Raw genomic sequence first — 17093 nt, forward strand, 5'->3', positions numbered from 1 at the left:
GTGAGCGTGTGCTGGAGTGTGAGTGAGCGTGTGCTGGAGTGTGAGTGAGCGTGTGCTGGAGTGTGAGCGTGTGCTGGAGTGTGAGTGAGCGTGTGCTGGAGTGTGAGTGAGCGTGTGCTGGAGTGTGAGTGTGTGCTGGAGTGTGAGTGAACCTGAGCTGGAGTGTGAGTGAGCGTGTGCTGGAGTGTGAGTGAGCGTGTGCTGGAGTGTGAGTGAGCGTGTGCTGGAGTGTGAGTGAGCGTGTGCTGGAGTGTGAGCGTGTGCTGGAGTGTGAGTGAACCTGAGCTGGAGTGTGAGTGAGCGTGTGCTGGAGTGTGAGTGAGCGTGTGCTGGAGTGTGAGTGAGCGTGTGCTGGAGTGTGAGTGAACCTGAGCTGGAGTGTGAGTGAGCGTGTGCTGGAGTGTGAGTGAGCGTGTGCTGGAGTGTGAGTGAGCGTGTGCTGGAGTGTGAGTGAACCTGTGCTGGAGTGTGAGTGAGCGTGTGCTGGAGTGTGAGCGTGTACCGGAGTGTGAGCGTGTGCTGGAGTGTGAGCGTGTGCTGGAGTGAGTGAGCGTGTGCTGGAGTGTGAGCGTGTGCTGGAGTGTGAGTGAGCGTGTGCTGGAGTGTGAGTGAGCGTGTGCTGGAGTGTGAGTGAGCGTGTGCTGGAGTGTGAGCGTGTGCTGGAGTGTGAGTGAGCGTGTGCTGGAGTGTGAGTGAGCGTGTGCTGGAGTGTGAGTGTGTGCTGGAGTGTGAGTGAACCTGAGCTGGAGTGTGAGTGAGCGTGTGCTGGAGTGTGAGTGAGCGTGTGCTGGAGTGTGAGTGAGCGTGTGCTGGAGTGTGAGTGAGCGTGTGCTGGAGTGTGAGTGTGTGCTGGAGTGTGAGTGAGCGTGTGCTGGAGTGTGAGTGAGCGTGTGCTGGAGTGTGAGTGAGCGTGTGCTGGAGTGAGTGAGCGTGTGCTGGAGTGTGAGTGAGCGTGTGCTGGAGTGTGAGTGAGCGTGTGCCGGAGTGTGAGTGAGCGTGTGCCGGAGTGTGAGTGAGCGTGTGCTGGAGTGTGAGTGAGCGTGTTCCGGAGTGTGAGCGTGTGCTGGAGTGTGAGTGAGCGTGTACCGGAGTGTGTGTGAGCGTGTGCTGGAGTGTGAGTGAGCGTGTACCGGAGTGTGTGTGAGCGTGTTCCGGAGTGTGAGCGGGCGCGCACGTGTGCGCACCGACATCTGCGTGCGCCTGTGCCCGCGGGTGTGCGCGCAGGGGGCGCGGGCGGAGGAGGCGAAAGGGGGCCGGTTCTGCTGCGGGTGGCTCCCAGCCTCCCCCGCCCCCTTCCCTCTGGGTCTGCTCCTCGCTCCGGCTCGCATTCTATCGCAGGCGGCCGGCGCAGCCCCCTCTCCACAGCCCCGGCCCCGGCCCCCGCCCACCCCCGGGGTGGAGGCAGCGGCGCCGAGCCGCCCGCGGGAAGAAAGCAGCGCTCCGCCGGCTCCGCGCCCCTCCGCGGGGCCATGCAGCGCCTGTGCCCGCCCGCTCCGAGCGCAGCCCCTCGCCCCGCCGCCCTCCGCGCAGCCTGAGCGCCCGGCGGGGGCTCGGCGCCGCTCCGCGCCCGGCGGTGGGACGGGGCCGGCACAGGCGGCACAGGAAAGCTCCGTGAGGCTCCCCCGCTGCCCCGGCCATGGGGAAGGGGCTGGAGGGGACAGCGGCCCGCTGCGGGCTGGGACTGGGATACCTGCTGCAGACGGTGGTGCTCCCCGCCCTGGCCGTCCTGGGGGCCAGCCGCCCCGGCTCCGCGGCGCAAGGTAAGGCGATGGATGGATGCATGGATGCATGGATGCGTGGATGGATGGAGCATCCTCCGTGTATGGGTTAGAAATAAGAGTTTATGCCGTGATTATCTTTTTTTACTGCGTTTGTGTGTGCAAACAGTTCAATCCCCCGCATGCACGACCCCCGCCGGGGTCCGGGGGGTCCGGTCGCCCCGGCCGGCTCGGGTCTGTAGGTGCTGAGCCTGGCCGGGACAGGCGTTTGCCTGCACTCCTTCCTCAAACGGGGCACGGAGAGCGGAGGGGAAGTTCGGGCTGAAGGAGCCCTGCCGGCACCCCTCCGGGGCTGGAGAGCCGCTCCGGTGCGCCCCGGAGAGCTGGCAAGGTGCGTGCGAAAGGCAGGTGCGGGCGGCTGTCCCTCCGCAGCGGCAAAGCCGTACCCTGGACCTCTGCAATCCACGGTCAGTCTTGAACCCCCCAAAGCCCCCCACGCCCTTCTTCTTCCTGCCTAAAACATGATACACCCGACGGGAGACACCGCCTTTCAGTGTTTATGTTTTGAGATTTTGTTTCCTCTCCCGTGTCGGGGATTCTGGAGTGCATCTCGATCTGCCTCCCCTGTGTAGCTCTTGTATAAATTCCCCTTTCTAAGTGGCAATGTATTGCTTCTCAGTGCGTGTTTAGGGGTGTTTGAAAGCATCACAAAGAGCCCTGGTTCAGTGTGGCACCCGCCCCGGCTGACAGCTACAGCAGGAGGCTTTTTCTCCTGCGACCTGATGCTGGACAAACTTTCTCGGTGCCTCTCTTCTTTCCAGGAGTTAGACCTAATGCGGAAATGTGTCGCTTTTGTGGAACACAGGAGAGAGAAAGAGAGAGGTTGCTGCTGCATGTGGGCAGAGCTGCGTATACCAAAGATGTGCGGGTTGGTTAAAGCAGTGGGAAATCCCAGTTGTATGATTAACAAGAGAAAAGGAATTTTAGAAGATTCTTTGTCTGTTTATTTTCCGCATGTATGTAACCAAGAAGTAGTAACATACACCAGACTTTTGATTTGAAGTTGCTAGCATAATGCAAGTGTAAGAATGCTTGATTTTCCCCACATCACGTCCGTGGAGAGGCAGTTGTGAAAACTACACAGATCTGACCCTGTGCTCTGACCCAGCCATTACAAAGTGCGCTCCTCTGTGGTCTTTTTGACAGGAGAGCAGTGCTGGTTGTTCTGATTCCCGGTGTCCCTGGCAGGCTTTCTGTGTGTTCTCCCGGGCACAGAGCTGTAGGTTTGCTGCTGGTGGGCTGGGTGCACCGAACACCGTGTCTGTACATGTAAGAGTGCTAATCCATTTCCTGTTGGTACTTACTCCATCCCCTCAGAGTCATGTTCCCCTGCTCATTTGTCTCACAGGAAGATCAGAAATCTGGCCATGAAAACGAGGAAGCAGAGAATGAGGGTACAAAAATGCATCCTGGCACATTTCATCTGTGTCTTCCATACCGTTTCCTTTCACCGGTTTCATGTTCAAGATAAGCTAGGTTTGATATTTTGTATTTAGAGGTTTTAACAGTACCATAGGCATGTAGACCTACGTGTCAGGGGGTATGTATCAGTCTGTGTCAATACAGATAGACCATGTCAGGGGGTGTTGGAGAGGAAAGGTCCCCTCAGACAGTTGAACCTGGAGTGGAAAGGAGCCTGCCTGCTCTGCTGGCAGGACACGCGAGTTTCGCATGACAGATGGCCCAGGCAGGGCAGAGAGGACCCCCTGTGTTCTGCTGTTCCAGAGCGCTCATCTCGGTGTCACAGGGCTCATACCTCACACTCCCAGATGGTTTCTCCTTTCCACACTTACCCTGTGTGACACAACGCTGTGTGACAGAAATGCCACGAGGGCAGAGGAGCCGGGCCCCTGTTCCTACACTGCACGTGTGGGACCTGCCACAGAACACAGCTGTGCTCACCTACCCAGAAAGAGATGGAGAACTCTCCAACACTTCCTAATGTGTGATGTGTGATAAACTTCCACAACAGAGTGAAAAATCCAGGGAATCTGCTAGGGATATAGCTCTTTGTTTTGGACTTTTTTTTCTTTTTTTTTTCCTGTGTATACTTTTATTTTTATTGCTAGGACGAGGCAGAGAATTTGGGTGCAGACGTGGTTTTGGCATTTTTCCCAGAGCTGAGGGATTTTCTGATTGTTGTGTGCAGTGGGGATCTTCATGTGTGTGTGTATGTGTACTCGGTGCTTCAGTGAGGCAATGAATCAACAGTTTAACTATGCCCTCTTCAGGAAGTTTCCTCATCATATAGCACCGGGCAAAGTTTCCCTTCTATTCTATGTATACACTTCAAAACCATACATGTTTCATCTCAATTCCCCAACTATCTTTAGCTTTTGAAGCAGGCTGAGGAAGCCATGAGCATTGCTGGGACTTGTGTTTTCAACCCTTCCTTTCCCTGGTAGAAGATGAATTTATTAACTGAGGGCTTGGTGGACCAACCCCCCCTCACTCCCTGGCAGATTCATTATCACTGCATCTCGGCGTCCTCCTGTGAGCTTCTCAGCAGACCTAAATACACTTTTTGTTTTATGAGTATTTCTTATCTTCTTATCTGAAGCTGTCTAAGTATTTTTCCGCTGTTATCAGGAGAGAGCAGGAAATGGCTGCAATGGTAGAGACAGCCCTTAATTCTCAAAGCGGTGTGAATGGGGCCAGAGCGATAATCAAGCCAGAATCAACTGTGGTCTGGCATTCACTGCATTTACTATACCTCTATGATAAGCTACATCAGAATTAGAATTTGAATGCTCCAAACTATGCCCCTGCTGGGCATTTCTGTGCCATCTCCCTATGAAGAACTTTTCCTTTGGCTCTTCAGTCAGCAGAGATTGGGTTTCAGCTGCTGTGCTCCCCTACAGCCCCAATGTTTCCCGTCTCCCAAACTGTTATCCACCTATCTTGTGGTACCCACCTTCTTGTTGTGCAGGTGGGACAAAAGGGAGGGTCGGGCTATTTATCTGTAGTGACAAGCATGATTCAGACAGCTTTTGGGGTTAATAACGATGGTGTAAAAGATGGTTGAAAAGCTAAATGGACTACGTATTAATGAGGTTGTGTTTCATTTGTTTCTTTACAATGAAGGAGTGCATTTTTCATGCTTAACCCCTCAAACCTAATTAAATTGAAGTGATAATTTAAAAAGAAAACTGTAAAAGAGCCATATGTGCAGATATTTGTCTTGCCCCAGCATAGTCTGTATTAGCAACAGCAGCAGTTTGAAAATGCTTAGTGCGGAAAAAGTGAAATATAACATGTGAATGTACTAACCTTTTGGGGATGCATTTCCTAATTAAATACCTAAACACATCTTGTTGAAAAAAAGGCGGGGAAAGGACTTAATTATCTTGATGCATCAGTGGACCTCTTGTACTTGATCATGTGGGTGTAGTATTTGTATTAATAAAGCAAGAGCCAAGTAGTATTTTGTTGTGAATGGATAAGGCCCTTTGGAGCATTAATCTGTTTTAAAGTGATGCACTGTGGTAGATTTCAGCAATGCTGGCAAGTTTGAGCTGGATGTGGTAGCCTGTACTGTTTCTGAGTAGCATTTTAGTACTGCGGTACTCTTTTCTGAAGGCAAAGCAGCCACTGTGTATCCTTTGCTGACAGAGGTGCAGTTTAAGCAGGATTAAAATTAAGTGGATGAATCAGTGCATAGAGGAGAGTCCTCCCTGGGAACATGGGAGTCAGAATCTGAGCTCTTCTTCCTCTGGCTCCAGGCTCTGGCAGCTGGTTGCAAGAGTTATGGAAAAAATATATAGATCACATACAGGCTCCTCCTGATGGCTCTTCAGCATTTCTGTCAGTGTCATTTATTCCTCTGTACAGTAAGAATGCCAGAGTGCATCTAAACATTTCCACAGTTGTTGTGCATGTTTGCACTTAATCACTTTACATGGATCATTCACCACACAACTTTATTTTTCTTTGGTAATGGTCTTAAACCCCAGTTATTCACTATATTTTGGGACTAGCTTTGTGTGTGTGACATCCAAATTCAGAAACAGGAAACAGCCTTAACCAAATTAAAAAGATTTTCCTAATTTAATTTTCCAAATACAGTGCATCTGAAAACAGGAATACAACTCTGTGCCAAGGCCAGGCAAATCAGTTCCATAGCTGGTCTGTGCAGTAGGAAAGGAGAAAATGTGCGTTATATTTATTAGACATTTCCAGGTAAATATCTTGGTTTTCATGCAAATAGAAGAGAGGTGTTTTGTGGCACAGTCTATCCAGTTCAGTTGAATAGGATACAAAGCAAATCAGTTCCTATGGAAAGTGAGAGAAGCCCAGGCTGAGAAGGACAACAACTATTTCTGTACAGTGTATGACTAGAATTCTGTGCATAACTAGAATACAAAGGAGAGTTATACTTCGAAAAGCAAAGCTACATCTATGTCATGCTACCAGCAAAACAATCTTGTTTTTAGTAACCTGTTTTATAGTGTATGGCTGTATTTCTTGATTTCTGGTTCTTTCTGGATTTTACATGATTAGGCTTTCTAGAAATCTGTTCTGGATACTTTTTCTACAAAAAGGCAAGGAAATTACTTTTGCAGCTCATCAGAAAAACAAGTTTGCTGGTGCAAAGGGGAGTTCCTGGGTAAATTTGCATCACTTGGGCCAGTGAACAGTTTGCTGTGATTTAGCCGAAGAGGATTGGGCTCAATGTGAGTCTCAGGCTGCTGGTTTGTCATTGAAAACGTGTTACTGGAGGCTATCTTTGAAATGAAAGTGTAATCGTGGATGCTCTGCCTATGCAATGTATTTCACATACGTCCCTTTAGGAAAAAAATGGCATTGTCTTTCCTCCCTTTAGGGTGGGGAGAGGGCTGTGCTGGTTTGTGAAGTGCACATCTTGTTGGCCACCCAGTGGAGGTATTCAAGTCTAGCAGGCAGCGATCTTGGCACCGGTGCCAGTGAAGCAGTAATTACAGCGTCTGTCATTTACATCAGCCGGCTCTGCTGCGCATTCGGCTCGGAGGTACAAAACAGCTTCTCCACTACAAGTCAAGAATCAAAGGAAAGGAGTAAGAGACGAGCTGTGGTTTTCCGGTTGGCCACAGCCTCCATCAGCACAGCGTCAGGATAATGTTGTGCAGAGGCACAGCTCTGTGCCGGCTGCTTCCAAGGACTGAAGGAATGGTGGTGGTTTAAGTGATTTATTTTGTGTGCTCAGTAGAGGCCAGTCTCAGGAGCAGGCACCCCTGGATCTTTCCATCATAATATTATCCAAGAGGCAGTCTGAAGGAAATGTTATTAAGTCTTCTGGGAGGCAAACTGTATTCAAAGAAACACTTAATTTGCATCATTGGCAAGCAAGCATTTGAAATTATGCTAAAAAGGGAAATGGCTATAAAGAACTTTACACAGAATAAATAGGAGCAACAAAATTCCCCTTGATTTTGAGCATACTTTATTCCCCTGTGTTTAATTTAATGGGGTCATCTGTAGGTACTCCCGCCCCCACCTGCACTGCTGTGGTGGAGAGATGATTTATTTAGTATTGTTGTTGGGTTCGTGATAGGTTTGGTTAAATATTTTGCAGAAGATCCATTGTGGTTATTGTACTTAGATTTATCTTTCTGGTGTGAGGATGTAGCGTAAAACTCTGAGCACACTAGCTGGAGGAGCTAAAGGAAAGCCCCAAACTGCAGCTGTGTTCCAGTTGTTTTCCTCAAAGCTGGCTCTGCTTGTACAAAAACACCACGCACAAGTAAGGTGCAGTGAGTGGCAGCAGCGGGGCAGGAGCTGCCAGAGGTTTTCCCAGCTTTCAGTAACCTCAGAGATGCTTGTACATAGCTTTCTCCCTGGGTAGTCATCACTAGAACAACTTCCTGTTTGTTTTTATGACTCCATCCCAAATCACATGGACGTTAAGCAGGAAATATGGGATTTCCTCCCAAGTCATCAAACACCAGGATTTGGGGAGTCCCTTTATAGCCTGGCACATTATCTAAAAGTTTGGGCTGGGGAGAAAGAGCTTCATGTGAAAACAGTCTCGCTGAGAAATACCCTTTTTATCAACATGGAAAATCTAGGGGAAAACAAAAGAGGAAAAAAAAGATTCTTTTTTGTTTATTTGCTCAGGGGAGGTTGGAAAAAAAATAAATAAATCTTAATCAAAACCAGAAATGATTCAGTTATTTTAGAGAAAAAGTCAATAAAGCACTGAAAATTTACCATACTGTCCAAACTATTTGTATTTATGCTCTATGAAAATGTTTTAGGTGTTCAGTGAAAATGAAGAAGTTAAAAAGTTGTGAAGTCTTCTGACAACAATGGTTTTCATTTCCATTTATGCTTTTCCATGTATTTCAACTAGTGGAAAAACCTCGCTGTTAGACTTAATTTACTGTCGTGGTTAGCACCAGTTATGGCATATATTTACAGTGCTTCCTAGATCTTGATGTTTGGGGTTTTGTTTGGTATTTTTTTTGTTTGGCGTTTTGTTGTTGTTTTGGTTTGGTTTTGTTTGTTTTTGTTTTAAATCACACTGGTTTTACTGAGATGCAGATTGAGATGGAGACCCAGATTCTCAGTGATGCCCTTATTTCCAGCAGGGAGCATCAGGCAATGCTGAATTTAGGTGAGTACCTTTGCTGCTCCCTGAATACGAGCAGTGCTGCTCTAGCTTGCACAGCAGCCAAAGAGTCCATCAAGACAGGGATATCTCCCCTGTCAGTGTGTGATGCTGCAGTGCTTCAGCCCCTCCTCAGATTCTCACTTACCTTTGTTGTGAGTCTCACACGGGCAGGACAGGAGAGACACCCAAAAAGCTGTGTGTGCTTGTCTGAGTTGGTGATACCTCCTGTGCGGAATATCTGCTGCTGTGTCTTTAGCAGAGCTTTGCTAAATGTTTGCATTGCTGGAGACAATGGGAAGTTCTTGTTTGTAACATTGCCTCAGTTACTCAGTCTCTATTTTGCTGGATTTGGAAGTTCGCTTTATTTATCACTGTTTGGTGGAGAGGTCTAGGGGGAATTGCCTAAGCCTGCAGAGCAAATGCTTAAAACATGAGCTCAAGTTTTCTGAGTAGCCAAGACTGGCACTCCAGTCCATTCTTCTCTGAAGAAAGAGGGGATGCTGCAGAAGGAATCCCCAAAGAGGAGGTAATGCTACAGAGGGAATGCCACGTTGGCTCTCAGGTACCTTCTCAATGTTGAATTTCTTGGGTCTCACTGATGATTTCTTTATATCTGCTAATCTAGAAATATGTATAAAAGGGTGCAATGGGTTAGGAATGGTCTCTCCCACTCAGACCCTCCAAACCACATGCTGCTCTCTCTCTCTCTCCTTCCTCCCCTCCCCTGAGGTGGGATGGTGAATTGGAGGCACACAATGTAAAGATCATGGGTTAAGCTAAGAACAATTTCCTGGGAACAGCAGTTAGGTAAGAAAATGTACAGTAACAATAGTGACGACAGAAGGTGCGAGAAAGAGGGGAATGATTCACATGGAAACTCCCTGACCACAGCAATGCCTGACCGCTCCCTCTGCCACCCTACCCTTGGAAGAGAGCCCTTCACCTCATCCCTGGAAAATTAAGAGAGCTGGTGTATCTGGGACCTAGCCGTGCCCCCTCCTGGCTACTGCAAAAACTGGCTGTGTGCTGGCCAGAACCAGAACAAAGGAACAGGCAGAAGTATATGCTGTTGCTCAGGAACAGGGATGCTTCCTAGAAACTCTGAATTTCTGATGGCAGGGAGCTTGGAAGGATTTGCTTTGCCCAACGCAATCCACAATGTTATCTCCAATTTGGAAGGAGGAAGAGCAGTTCCAGCACATGACTGCAGCACTGCTGTAAATGGAATAAGGATCACTGTCCTGGGCTGTTTTGTTTGGTTTGGGTTTAATCTGCAATTCAGTACTATGTTATTCAACTGTACTTCATTCGTCTGAATGAATGACTTGTGCTCCAGAGGACCCTGTTGCCTTATGAGTCATAAAAGCTGTGAGGTTGCCTAGGCAATTAAATCAGTATCTTTTTTCTCTTGTTGCAGGAACATTTTCAACAATTATGCTAAGGAGCTCAGATAGATTTCACTGGCCTGGCAACAGCTGAGCATTTTCTTGTTAGGTAGCTCCTGCCAATCCCTTTTTGGTTATTTTCAAGAAGTAAAGTAGCTTTATTTCTTAGTCTTATATTGAGTGAGAGGTTGAAATGTTAATCTCAGTGGATTAGCGGTGTATCTTGTGAGAAAAAGGAAAGCTTGCATTTTTTGTGGTCCCCTGAGTGCTGGATGCATTTTTTTTGTTTGAGAAATCTTGAATTTCACCAGCTAGATATAAGGAAATGTGCAAGCAAGCCTTGAATACTCTGTTGAAGAGGTTGACTTTATTGCAACTGTTTTGGAAACTTGTTTGAACTGATAGTTGCTCCCCAGGTGTTTCTTTGCTTGATTTCAGTGCATTTCACATGAGACAGTGAAAAGGGATCACCACAGGATTATAAGTAATTCAGAGCTTCTTGGAGAGCTATACTCCAGCCATCAGTTTGCCAAAATAATGGCGAGAATATGAATTGCTGCACTTTTATGATATGATGTATCTATTGTTGAAATACATCGCTTGTCTTATCCACTCCCAACATATGTGTTTATACTGGAAAGTTTACATAGTCAGTGAAAATAAAGTACAGTCTCCCTGAATGAGGTTAATTGCAGTTCAGTCATACTGAAATCAAGGAGTAAGAAGTGGGACAGAATAGCAAGCGAGACTAATTCTGTTCTAATGGGCACTGGATTTACCTACGCTGACGGAAGTGTGGGCACTTAGGAGGAGTAATTCCAAGTACAGATGTGCACGCTGCCTTATTCTGAATGAATTTTCTCTTTCATTAGAGAATGAAATCTCTAAGTTTTGCCAGCTGCTCATGGAGTCAGCGCAGATGTATCCCTCTCACCTTTCCCTTTTCCCACAATTTTGTGTGTCTGCCTGCTTGCTCTGCAGCTCTACACATACAAAAGATGAGTGGCTGTGCCTAACAGTGAATAGCTGGGGCTAACTGGCAAACAGTGAGGTGCCCAGTCTGCAATTTCATGTCTGCACTCAGATGAGACTATAGAGAAATCTCTGCTGCATGAACCTCTGTTAACAGGATAAAACTCTCTAGTGCTTTCAACTAGGAAGAGATAAAGTTTTCTCCGTTAAACTTGGCCACTTATTCTGAAAATCAGGGTTCATTGTGGAAACTAGAACTCTGTCTGGTTAAGGAATGGATCTGTAATTAAATGGGGAAGACTCTGCTCTTCTACAAGTACTATTCACAGAGAATCTTGCTGAATTGTCCCATTAAACAATTTTATTCCTTGCTCAAAGGTTTTTGGCCCCAAAGCTGCACTACTTTTTGACAAATCTTTGTCCCCATTAAAAACTCTTTTCATGCAGACATTTCAAACCTAGCTTGAGGGACTTCCTTTCTGCTTCCTCACCAGTTTTTGAAGGTGAGGGTAACTTTTTTGGTTTCTTGCTCAAACAAAATGCAGCAATCTTCTTATGCAGCAGATCTCTGCTGGCAAGAATAGGAGTGTGTGTTTTCCTTCTCTTTGTCATGCAAAATAGCTGTACTGGAGCAAATAGGAAGTTCCTAATTTCTTACTTCCCAAGTAACTAGAAAGTTTGTAGCTAGAAAGTTCAGGACTGGGACCTGTCAGTTTCACTATCAGTTTTCTTTTGTTTTGTTATTTTTTCAAATGCCTAATATTTATACCAAGGATAGACTTATGTGGTACAATGCCAGTTTATGACCACCACCAAATGTAGCTCCATTAATTTCAGAGCCAGCATATGCCAGATGATGATTTGCTTCTGTGTTAAAAATACATTGACACAGTAGAGTGAGACTCTAGGATCAACAAACTTTGATCTCAGTTTACGTGGTGGCAAGTTTTCTTGCAAGGTTGTTTCTTTTTTGCTTTGGTTTTTGGTTTTTTTCCTGTTTGTTTGTTTGTTTGCTTGTTTTGGGTGTTTTTTTTAAGCAAAATAATTTTAATAGCTTTGAGACTTTCCATTTCTCTTCAATGTAGCAATGTGGCTCTTTCCTATAGAGAGATTAACACGGTGCCTCAGTTGAAAACAAGTTTGCAAAGTTCTTTCAGGTAGATGGTTTTATTGCTTGGCTTTTTGTTACGATATTTTAGATAAGAACACTGACAGCCAAATGTCACCAACTGTAGGCAGATACCCACGTAAATATCTATTACACACAAATGTGTGGCAATTTCCTGCCTTAGCAATCATTTTTGAACTAAAGAGCTCTGCCTCTAAAAGCATGGGTTTCAAAATTTTAAGTTAGAAGTGCAGCCTGGTGGCTGGTAACAAAAGCAGTTGTTATCCTGGTGCAGGCAGTAGAATGAGAAGTGCCATATGCCTTTCACGAGCACTGGAAAAGGCAAAACTGCTCAGCTGCTGACTTTTGTATTTTGCTTGTCCTGAAATATTTCTGTATGAATCTTTATTTTCCCTCCACACCCACCCCTCCCCCCCAAAAAAATAGTTAGATATTAATTCATTGTAGTAAACATGGCTATTAGATAAAACCTTCCAAATCTTAAAAAAAATTAAAATGCCTAATTTAATTACTTACTTTATAGACATTTCTATCATTTTGTTGTCTCCAGAATAAAGTTTTAAATTTGCTTTTCTGAGAAATATTTGCAAAGAAAATTAATTTAAGTGGCAAAGTGACTTTGTGTGGACTATAAATGTGCTTTGTTTTACTGATCAGATCATTTTGCCAGCACTTGGTTTCATTGCCTTTTTTTGTTTAGGGAAATCAATAGATTACAGTATTGTGATCAAATTTACTTTGTCTGATTATTTTCACTGGATTGCCTGGGATTTACTCACTGCAGGAAGGCAGGGAAAATTTGGTCTTTTGTCTTTAAAGTTTTGTGTTCACTAGTACCAATGCAGAACATACTTCATCTGTGTGAAGGCCAGGCTGAGGTTAAGTTGGTTTTAAAGATAACAGTAGATTCCAATGTCCTTGCATTTGTTTTGTATTTGGTGACAGTCACTAAATCAGGGGAAGGAATGTTCAAACAACACACTTGAGGAAAAGTGATTTTTATAGAAAGGGCCCATTCCTGCTAATAGCCAGTAACTGCACACAACCCCACTGACATTAAAAGTCCATTAGCTAAGCCAAGTTTAAACACCAGCTGATGCTATGTCAGCTAAATGTATATTGGAATTTTTCATGTAACACAGCAATAGCACTGTACTTTTCCTAAAACTATGTACATTAAGAAAAGCAAATGTCATCTGATACTAGTAAGATGAAGAGTTCGCATTAAAGTAGGCAGAATTGTAATCAAACTGAAGTCACCATCTGGTTGCATTAATGAGAAACAAAAATGGATACAAGAAAAGCAGGGAGTGTCAGGTTTCTGAATTAAAGCTAGATTAACAAATCCAGTGTACAGGCTTTTGTAATGCAGGATAAGCACAGAGCTGCTTATCTGCTTGGTTTTTTATCATTAAATATAATATGACCTTGTTTGAGAAAAGTTTATACTGAAGTCTGTAAGATGGTTTCTCATGTAGAGCACTGGGTTGCCATGGAAGAAGGTTGTTTCCTGGCTATTTAGGAAATATGTCTCATTACAGCGGTGTGGAAACCTTTAAATGTGTCAAGATAGTGTTTGTATCCTATGGTCTGAAATTCCAGATAACCAGTGGCACAGCAAATAGCATTCACCCATCTCTATGTATCAAAAAAAAGGGTTGAAAAAATGTGGTGAAAAAACAGCGTGTGTTTGGTATTGGGATGTGTTCCAGGTGAGGAACTTAGCGTTCATCTCCAGAGGCAACCAGCAGGCTGAGGTCCCAGCACTGTGGTCTTGGCACCCACAGAAGCACAGTTTAGCACCTGATTTGGCAGTGGGTCTAATTGAGAGAAGTCGCTTTGAAGCCTGCCTCGAAAATAGACCTTGTGCTGTGAAGCTGTTGTGGAGACAGGCAAGGGGTGGCTTAGTAAGTTAATGTGAGAGCTAGAGCAGAGGGGTAATTAGTCGCTTGCTGACACCTCCCAAGTCTGGTGAAGCACTGCTGTAACCTCCTCTGCCTCTGCTGTGTCATTATCTGTCCATTGGCGGAGACTGGTGCGATGCCGACAGGAGCACTGCCTGATGTGGGCAGACAAACCCACTGCAAACATCCTCTGAATGTACCTGGAGGGCTCCCTTGCACTCTCAGCACACTGTGCCACTTGTGCAAAACTCCCAAACGTGACATGAGGCCAAGCCTGGTAGTTTGTGTCTTCCTTGCTGTAGGGGCTGACATCGGTAGTGTGCCCAAAGCAGATTGTGTGTTTGCGAGCCACGGGGTTTGAGGAGAGTAATTTAATTGCATTTTTCCCCCTTCTGGAACATAACATGTAAACATAGTACTGAACTAAAGCCTGGTTTTAATTACAAGCAGCAACTTTTTCATGTTGACAGATTTTCACATGGAAAGCTTTATTGAAAATGAGAGGAGACCTTTCTGCCATCGTTAGTTCTTGCTGCTTAGTGCTTTTATCAAGTACAGTAAAATACAGTTTATAATTAATTCAAAGCTTATATGGACATGTTTAATATAATTACCAAACAAAATCCTGTTTACTGACATATTGCTTGTGAAACCAGCCTGAATAATCTGGTCTCTGGCACACATAAATCAGGCAGTAATAACAGCTGTAAATATTTCATAATATACTTAGAGTGCTTTGATTTTAATACTGAATCCACTTTTGGGTTTTGAGGATAAAACATAGGTCAAAAATTACTTTTACCATATGTTCCTTCTTAGCCTCTTGCACTACTTTGCCTGAAAATTATTTTAAAAAAATCATTACTGTGTTTTATTATAAAAAAGTAAATATATACACATTCATGAGCTGGGAAAATTATGTAATTAAATTATGCTGGAGCTAACAAAATGACGCCAGTCACATTGGCACGGGACAATTGCTTCAGTACAACCATGGATATTGTTCATTGGAAAAGGCATTGCAGTGCCAATACTCTTTGTCTTTCTCAAAGTTTTGCTATTTTTATCTGTCTGGATGTCTGTGTATTGTATACCAAGGCTGAAAGATGTGCCTAAGGCACAAAGAGGCAGCTGGTTTTGCTGTTAATTCAGCTGGCCAAAAGGCTGGGAAGCCAGAGGTGACCAGGAGCCAGGCTTGTAGCGGGCTGCTGGGGACTTATGATACTGTGTTATGTAGTGGGCCCCCTCTTTCTGGGAAGGCTTTGAACCGGTCTTTAAATAGAAGGGAGAAAATGTGACCAGTTATCTATCTATTGCAGAATATCTGGGGTTGCATGAGGCATCTAAACCATCTTTGAGAGCTCAAACTGTCTGCGTGTTTTGTCCAATTCAGAAACGTGTCTTGAAGGTTCCAAAGAAAGCTTATGATTACCCCTCAAGCCATTTTACCCTGCACAAAAACACCTTAACAAGAAGTTGTGCAAAAGAGAGCATTCTGCAATTTTTGTTACTTGGAAATTTTCTTTAATCTCTAAAATAACATAAAAAATAAGGTAACTAAAGTACTATTTAGAAAGGCAAATTTGAAAAATATCCACTTTGGGAATTTTTCTACCCTTGTTCTGCAGTTGGATTCCCCCTCTAAAGTTGACATAAATTTTCAAATGTTTTGGCTGTTGCACGCTCTGAAAAATCATTACTCTCCAAAACTGTGCCAGGCTCCTCAGGAATGCTGCCCCCCTGAGCTATGGACCTCTCAAGCTTAGGATCCTACCCCCCAAAATAAAAACCACAACTAACAATTGTTAGAGGTAGGAAATAATATTGGGATATGCCACAGCAGTTCTCATTTTTTCTCCCTGCATCCTTGAGGGGATACACAGAGCCTGTTTGTGTAAAGGGAGCTCCTTGGCATTGCTTTTAGATGGTCAATATTTTAAGATACATCAGCATATTTTGATCTGTGTAAAACTACATGGTGATACTTGTAATCAGTATTAGGTGTCCCTAGCATCATGCTACAGGCTCCTAGGGACCCCTGGATATGATTTGCAAAGGTGTTGCTGCAAAGTATTTAGCAAGTTACTCTCTCTAGAGACATCACAGGGGTTCCTGAATGCAGTACTTTAATTTTGGAAAGCTGAAGTCACAATTCTTAACTTTCTGTAGTATGAGACCTTGCACTGAAGCGTGAGTCATTGCTTGAGAACATTGTAGTGTGCAAACAATATTAAATTGCTTTGTTGTGTGTATGTGGAGGCTGCCTCCAGACACTGTCATTGGGAAGTTATTAGTATATATAATTAACTAACCACAAGGAATTTCTGGACTGAAATTGCTTATGTAAGCCTACGTGTTTCCTTCCCACAAACCCAGCTTAAGGCTTCATGCAAGTATCTTGCTAAAGAAGTGTCTTCCTGCCCATGAAATATCCTTTGGGAAGATGCACTTACCTGTAAGAGTCCTGCGCTTTACTTGGCAATAGTCCGAACTTCAAAAGTTAGCTCCTCTCACTTGTGCTGTTTATCAAATGCTGTGTTGTTTCATATTAGATGATGTGACCTTTGGATTTTAGCTGCTGCCATAATTTAATTGACAGCCTGAGCCTTCCTGTAGGAGCCTGTTGTGGTTTAACACAGCAGGTAGCAAACACCGCACGGCCACTGGTTCACTCCGTCCCCACACCGTGGGATGGGGGAAGAGAATTGGGGGGGAAAAAACAAAGTAAAATTCATGGATGGAGATAAAAATGGTTTAATAGGACAGAAAATGAAGAGAAAATGACAGTAATATGAATAACAGCAATAAGCTAACTGAATATACGGAACAAGTGATGCACAGTCCAATTGTTCACCTGTTAAGTGATGCCCAGCCAGTTCCTATGCAGCAGCCCCTATCTGGTTTTGCCTCGCACTTGTAGCTGATCATAACAGGCATGGTATGGAATAAAACTTTTGGGGTCAGCTGGCCTGGCTGCATCCCCTCCCAACTTCTTATGCACCCCCAAGCTCCTTGCTGGCAGGGTGGGATGAGAAGCTGAAAAGTCCTTGACTCAGTATAAGCACTGTTAAGCAACACCTGAAACATCAGTGTGTTGCCACCATTAGTCTCATCCTAAATCCAAAATAAACTTCCATACCTGCTACTAGTAGGAAAATCGATTCTATCCCACCTGAAACCAGGATAGAGCCAAAATTATTAATGAAAATTTGTGCAACACCAGGTTTTCATGACTCAGGCCAACAGATATGACTTGTGTGTGTGAAGACCAAGTAGTTGTGGCAGTGTAGGTCTGGAGTTCAGGAAGGCCAAGGGTGTTTTCATTAGCGAGGAAAT

The 17093-nt window shown here is 44.9% G+C and overlaps 1 protein-coding gene across 2 annotated transcripts in view; it reads left to right on the top strand.

Annotated features, from left to right (window-relative positions):
• Positions 1 to 1220: 1220 nt before the first annotated feature.
• Positions 1221 to 17093, top strand: part of UNC5C (unc-5 netrin receptor C) — a 243501-nt gene continuing 227628 nt past the window's right edge. Inside the window, exon 1 of one of the 2 annotated variants that reach the window (XM_023927008.2) lies at positions 1221 to 1760. In XM_023927008.2, coding sequence (XP_023782776.1) covers positions 1637 to 1760 — 124 coding nt within the window. In that variant the 5' untranslated portion in view covers positions 1221 to 1636. The remainder of the gene's footprint in view (positions 1761 to 17093) is intronic. The other variant, XM_023927009.2, reaches the window with a different exon arrangement.

Source organism: Cyanistes caeruleus, chromosome 5 (assembly GCF_971803275.1).
Source record: "Cyanistes caeruleus chromosome 5, bCyaCae1.hap1.1, whole genome shotgun sequence".
Taxonomy (NCBI): domain Eukaryota; kingdom Metazoa; phylum Chordata; class Aves; order Passeriformes; family Paridae; genus Cyanistes; species Cyanistes caeruleus.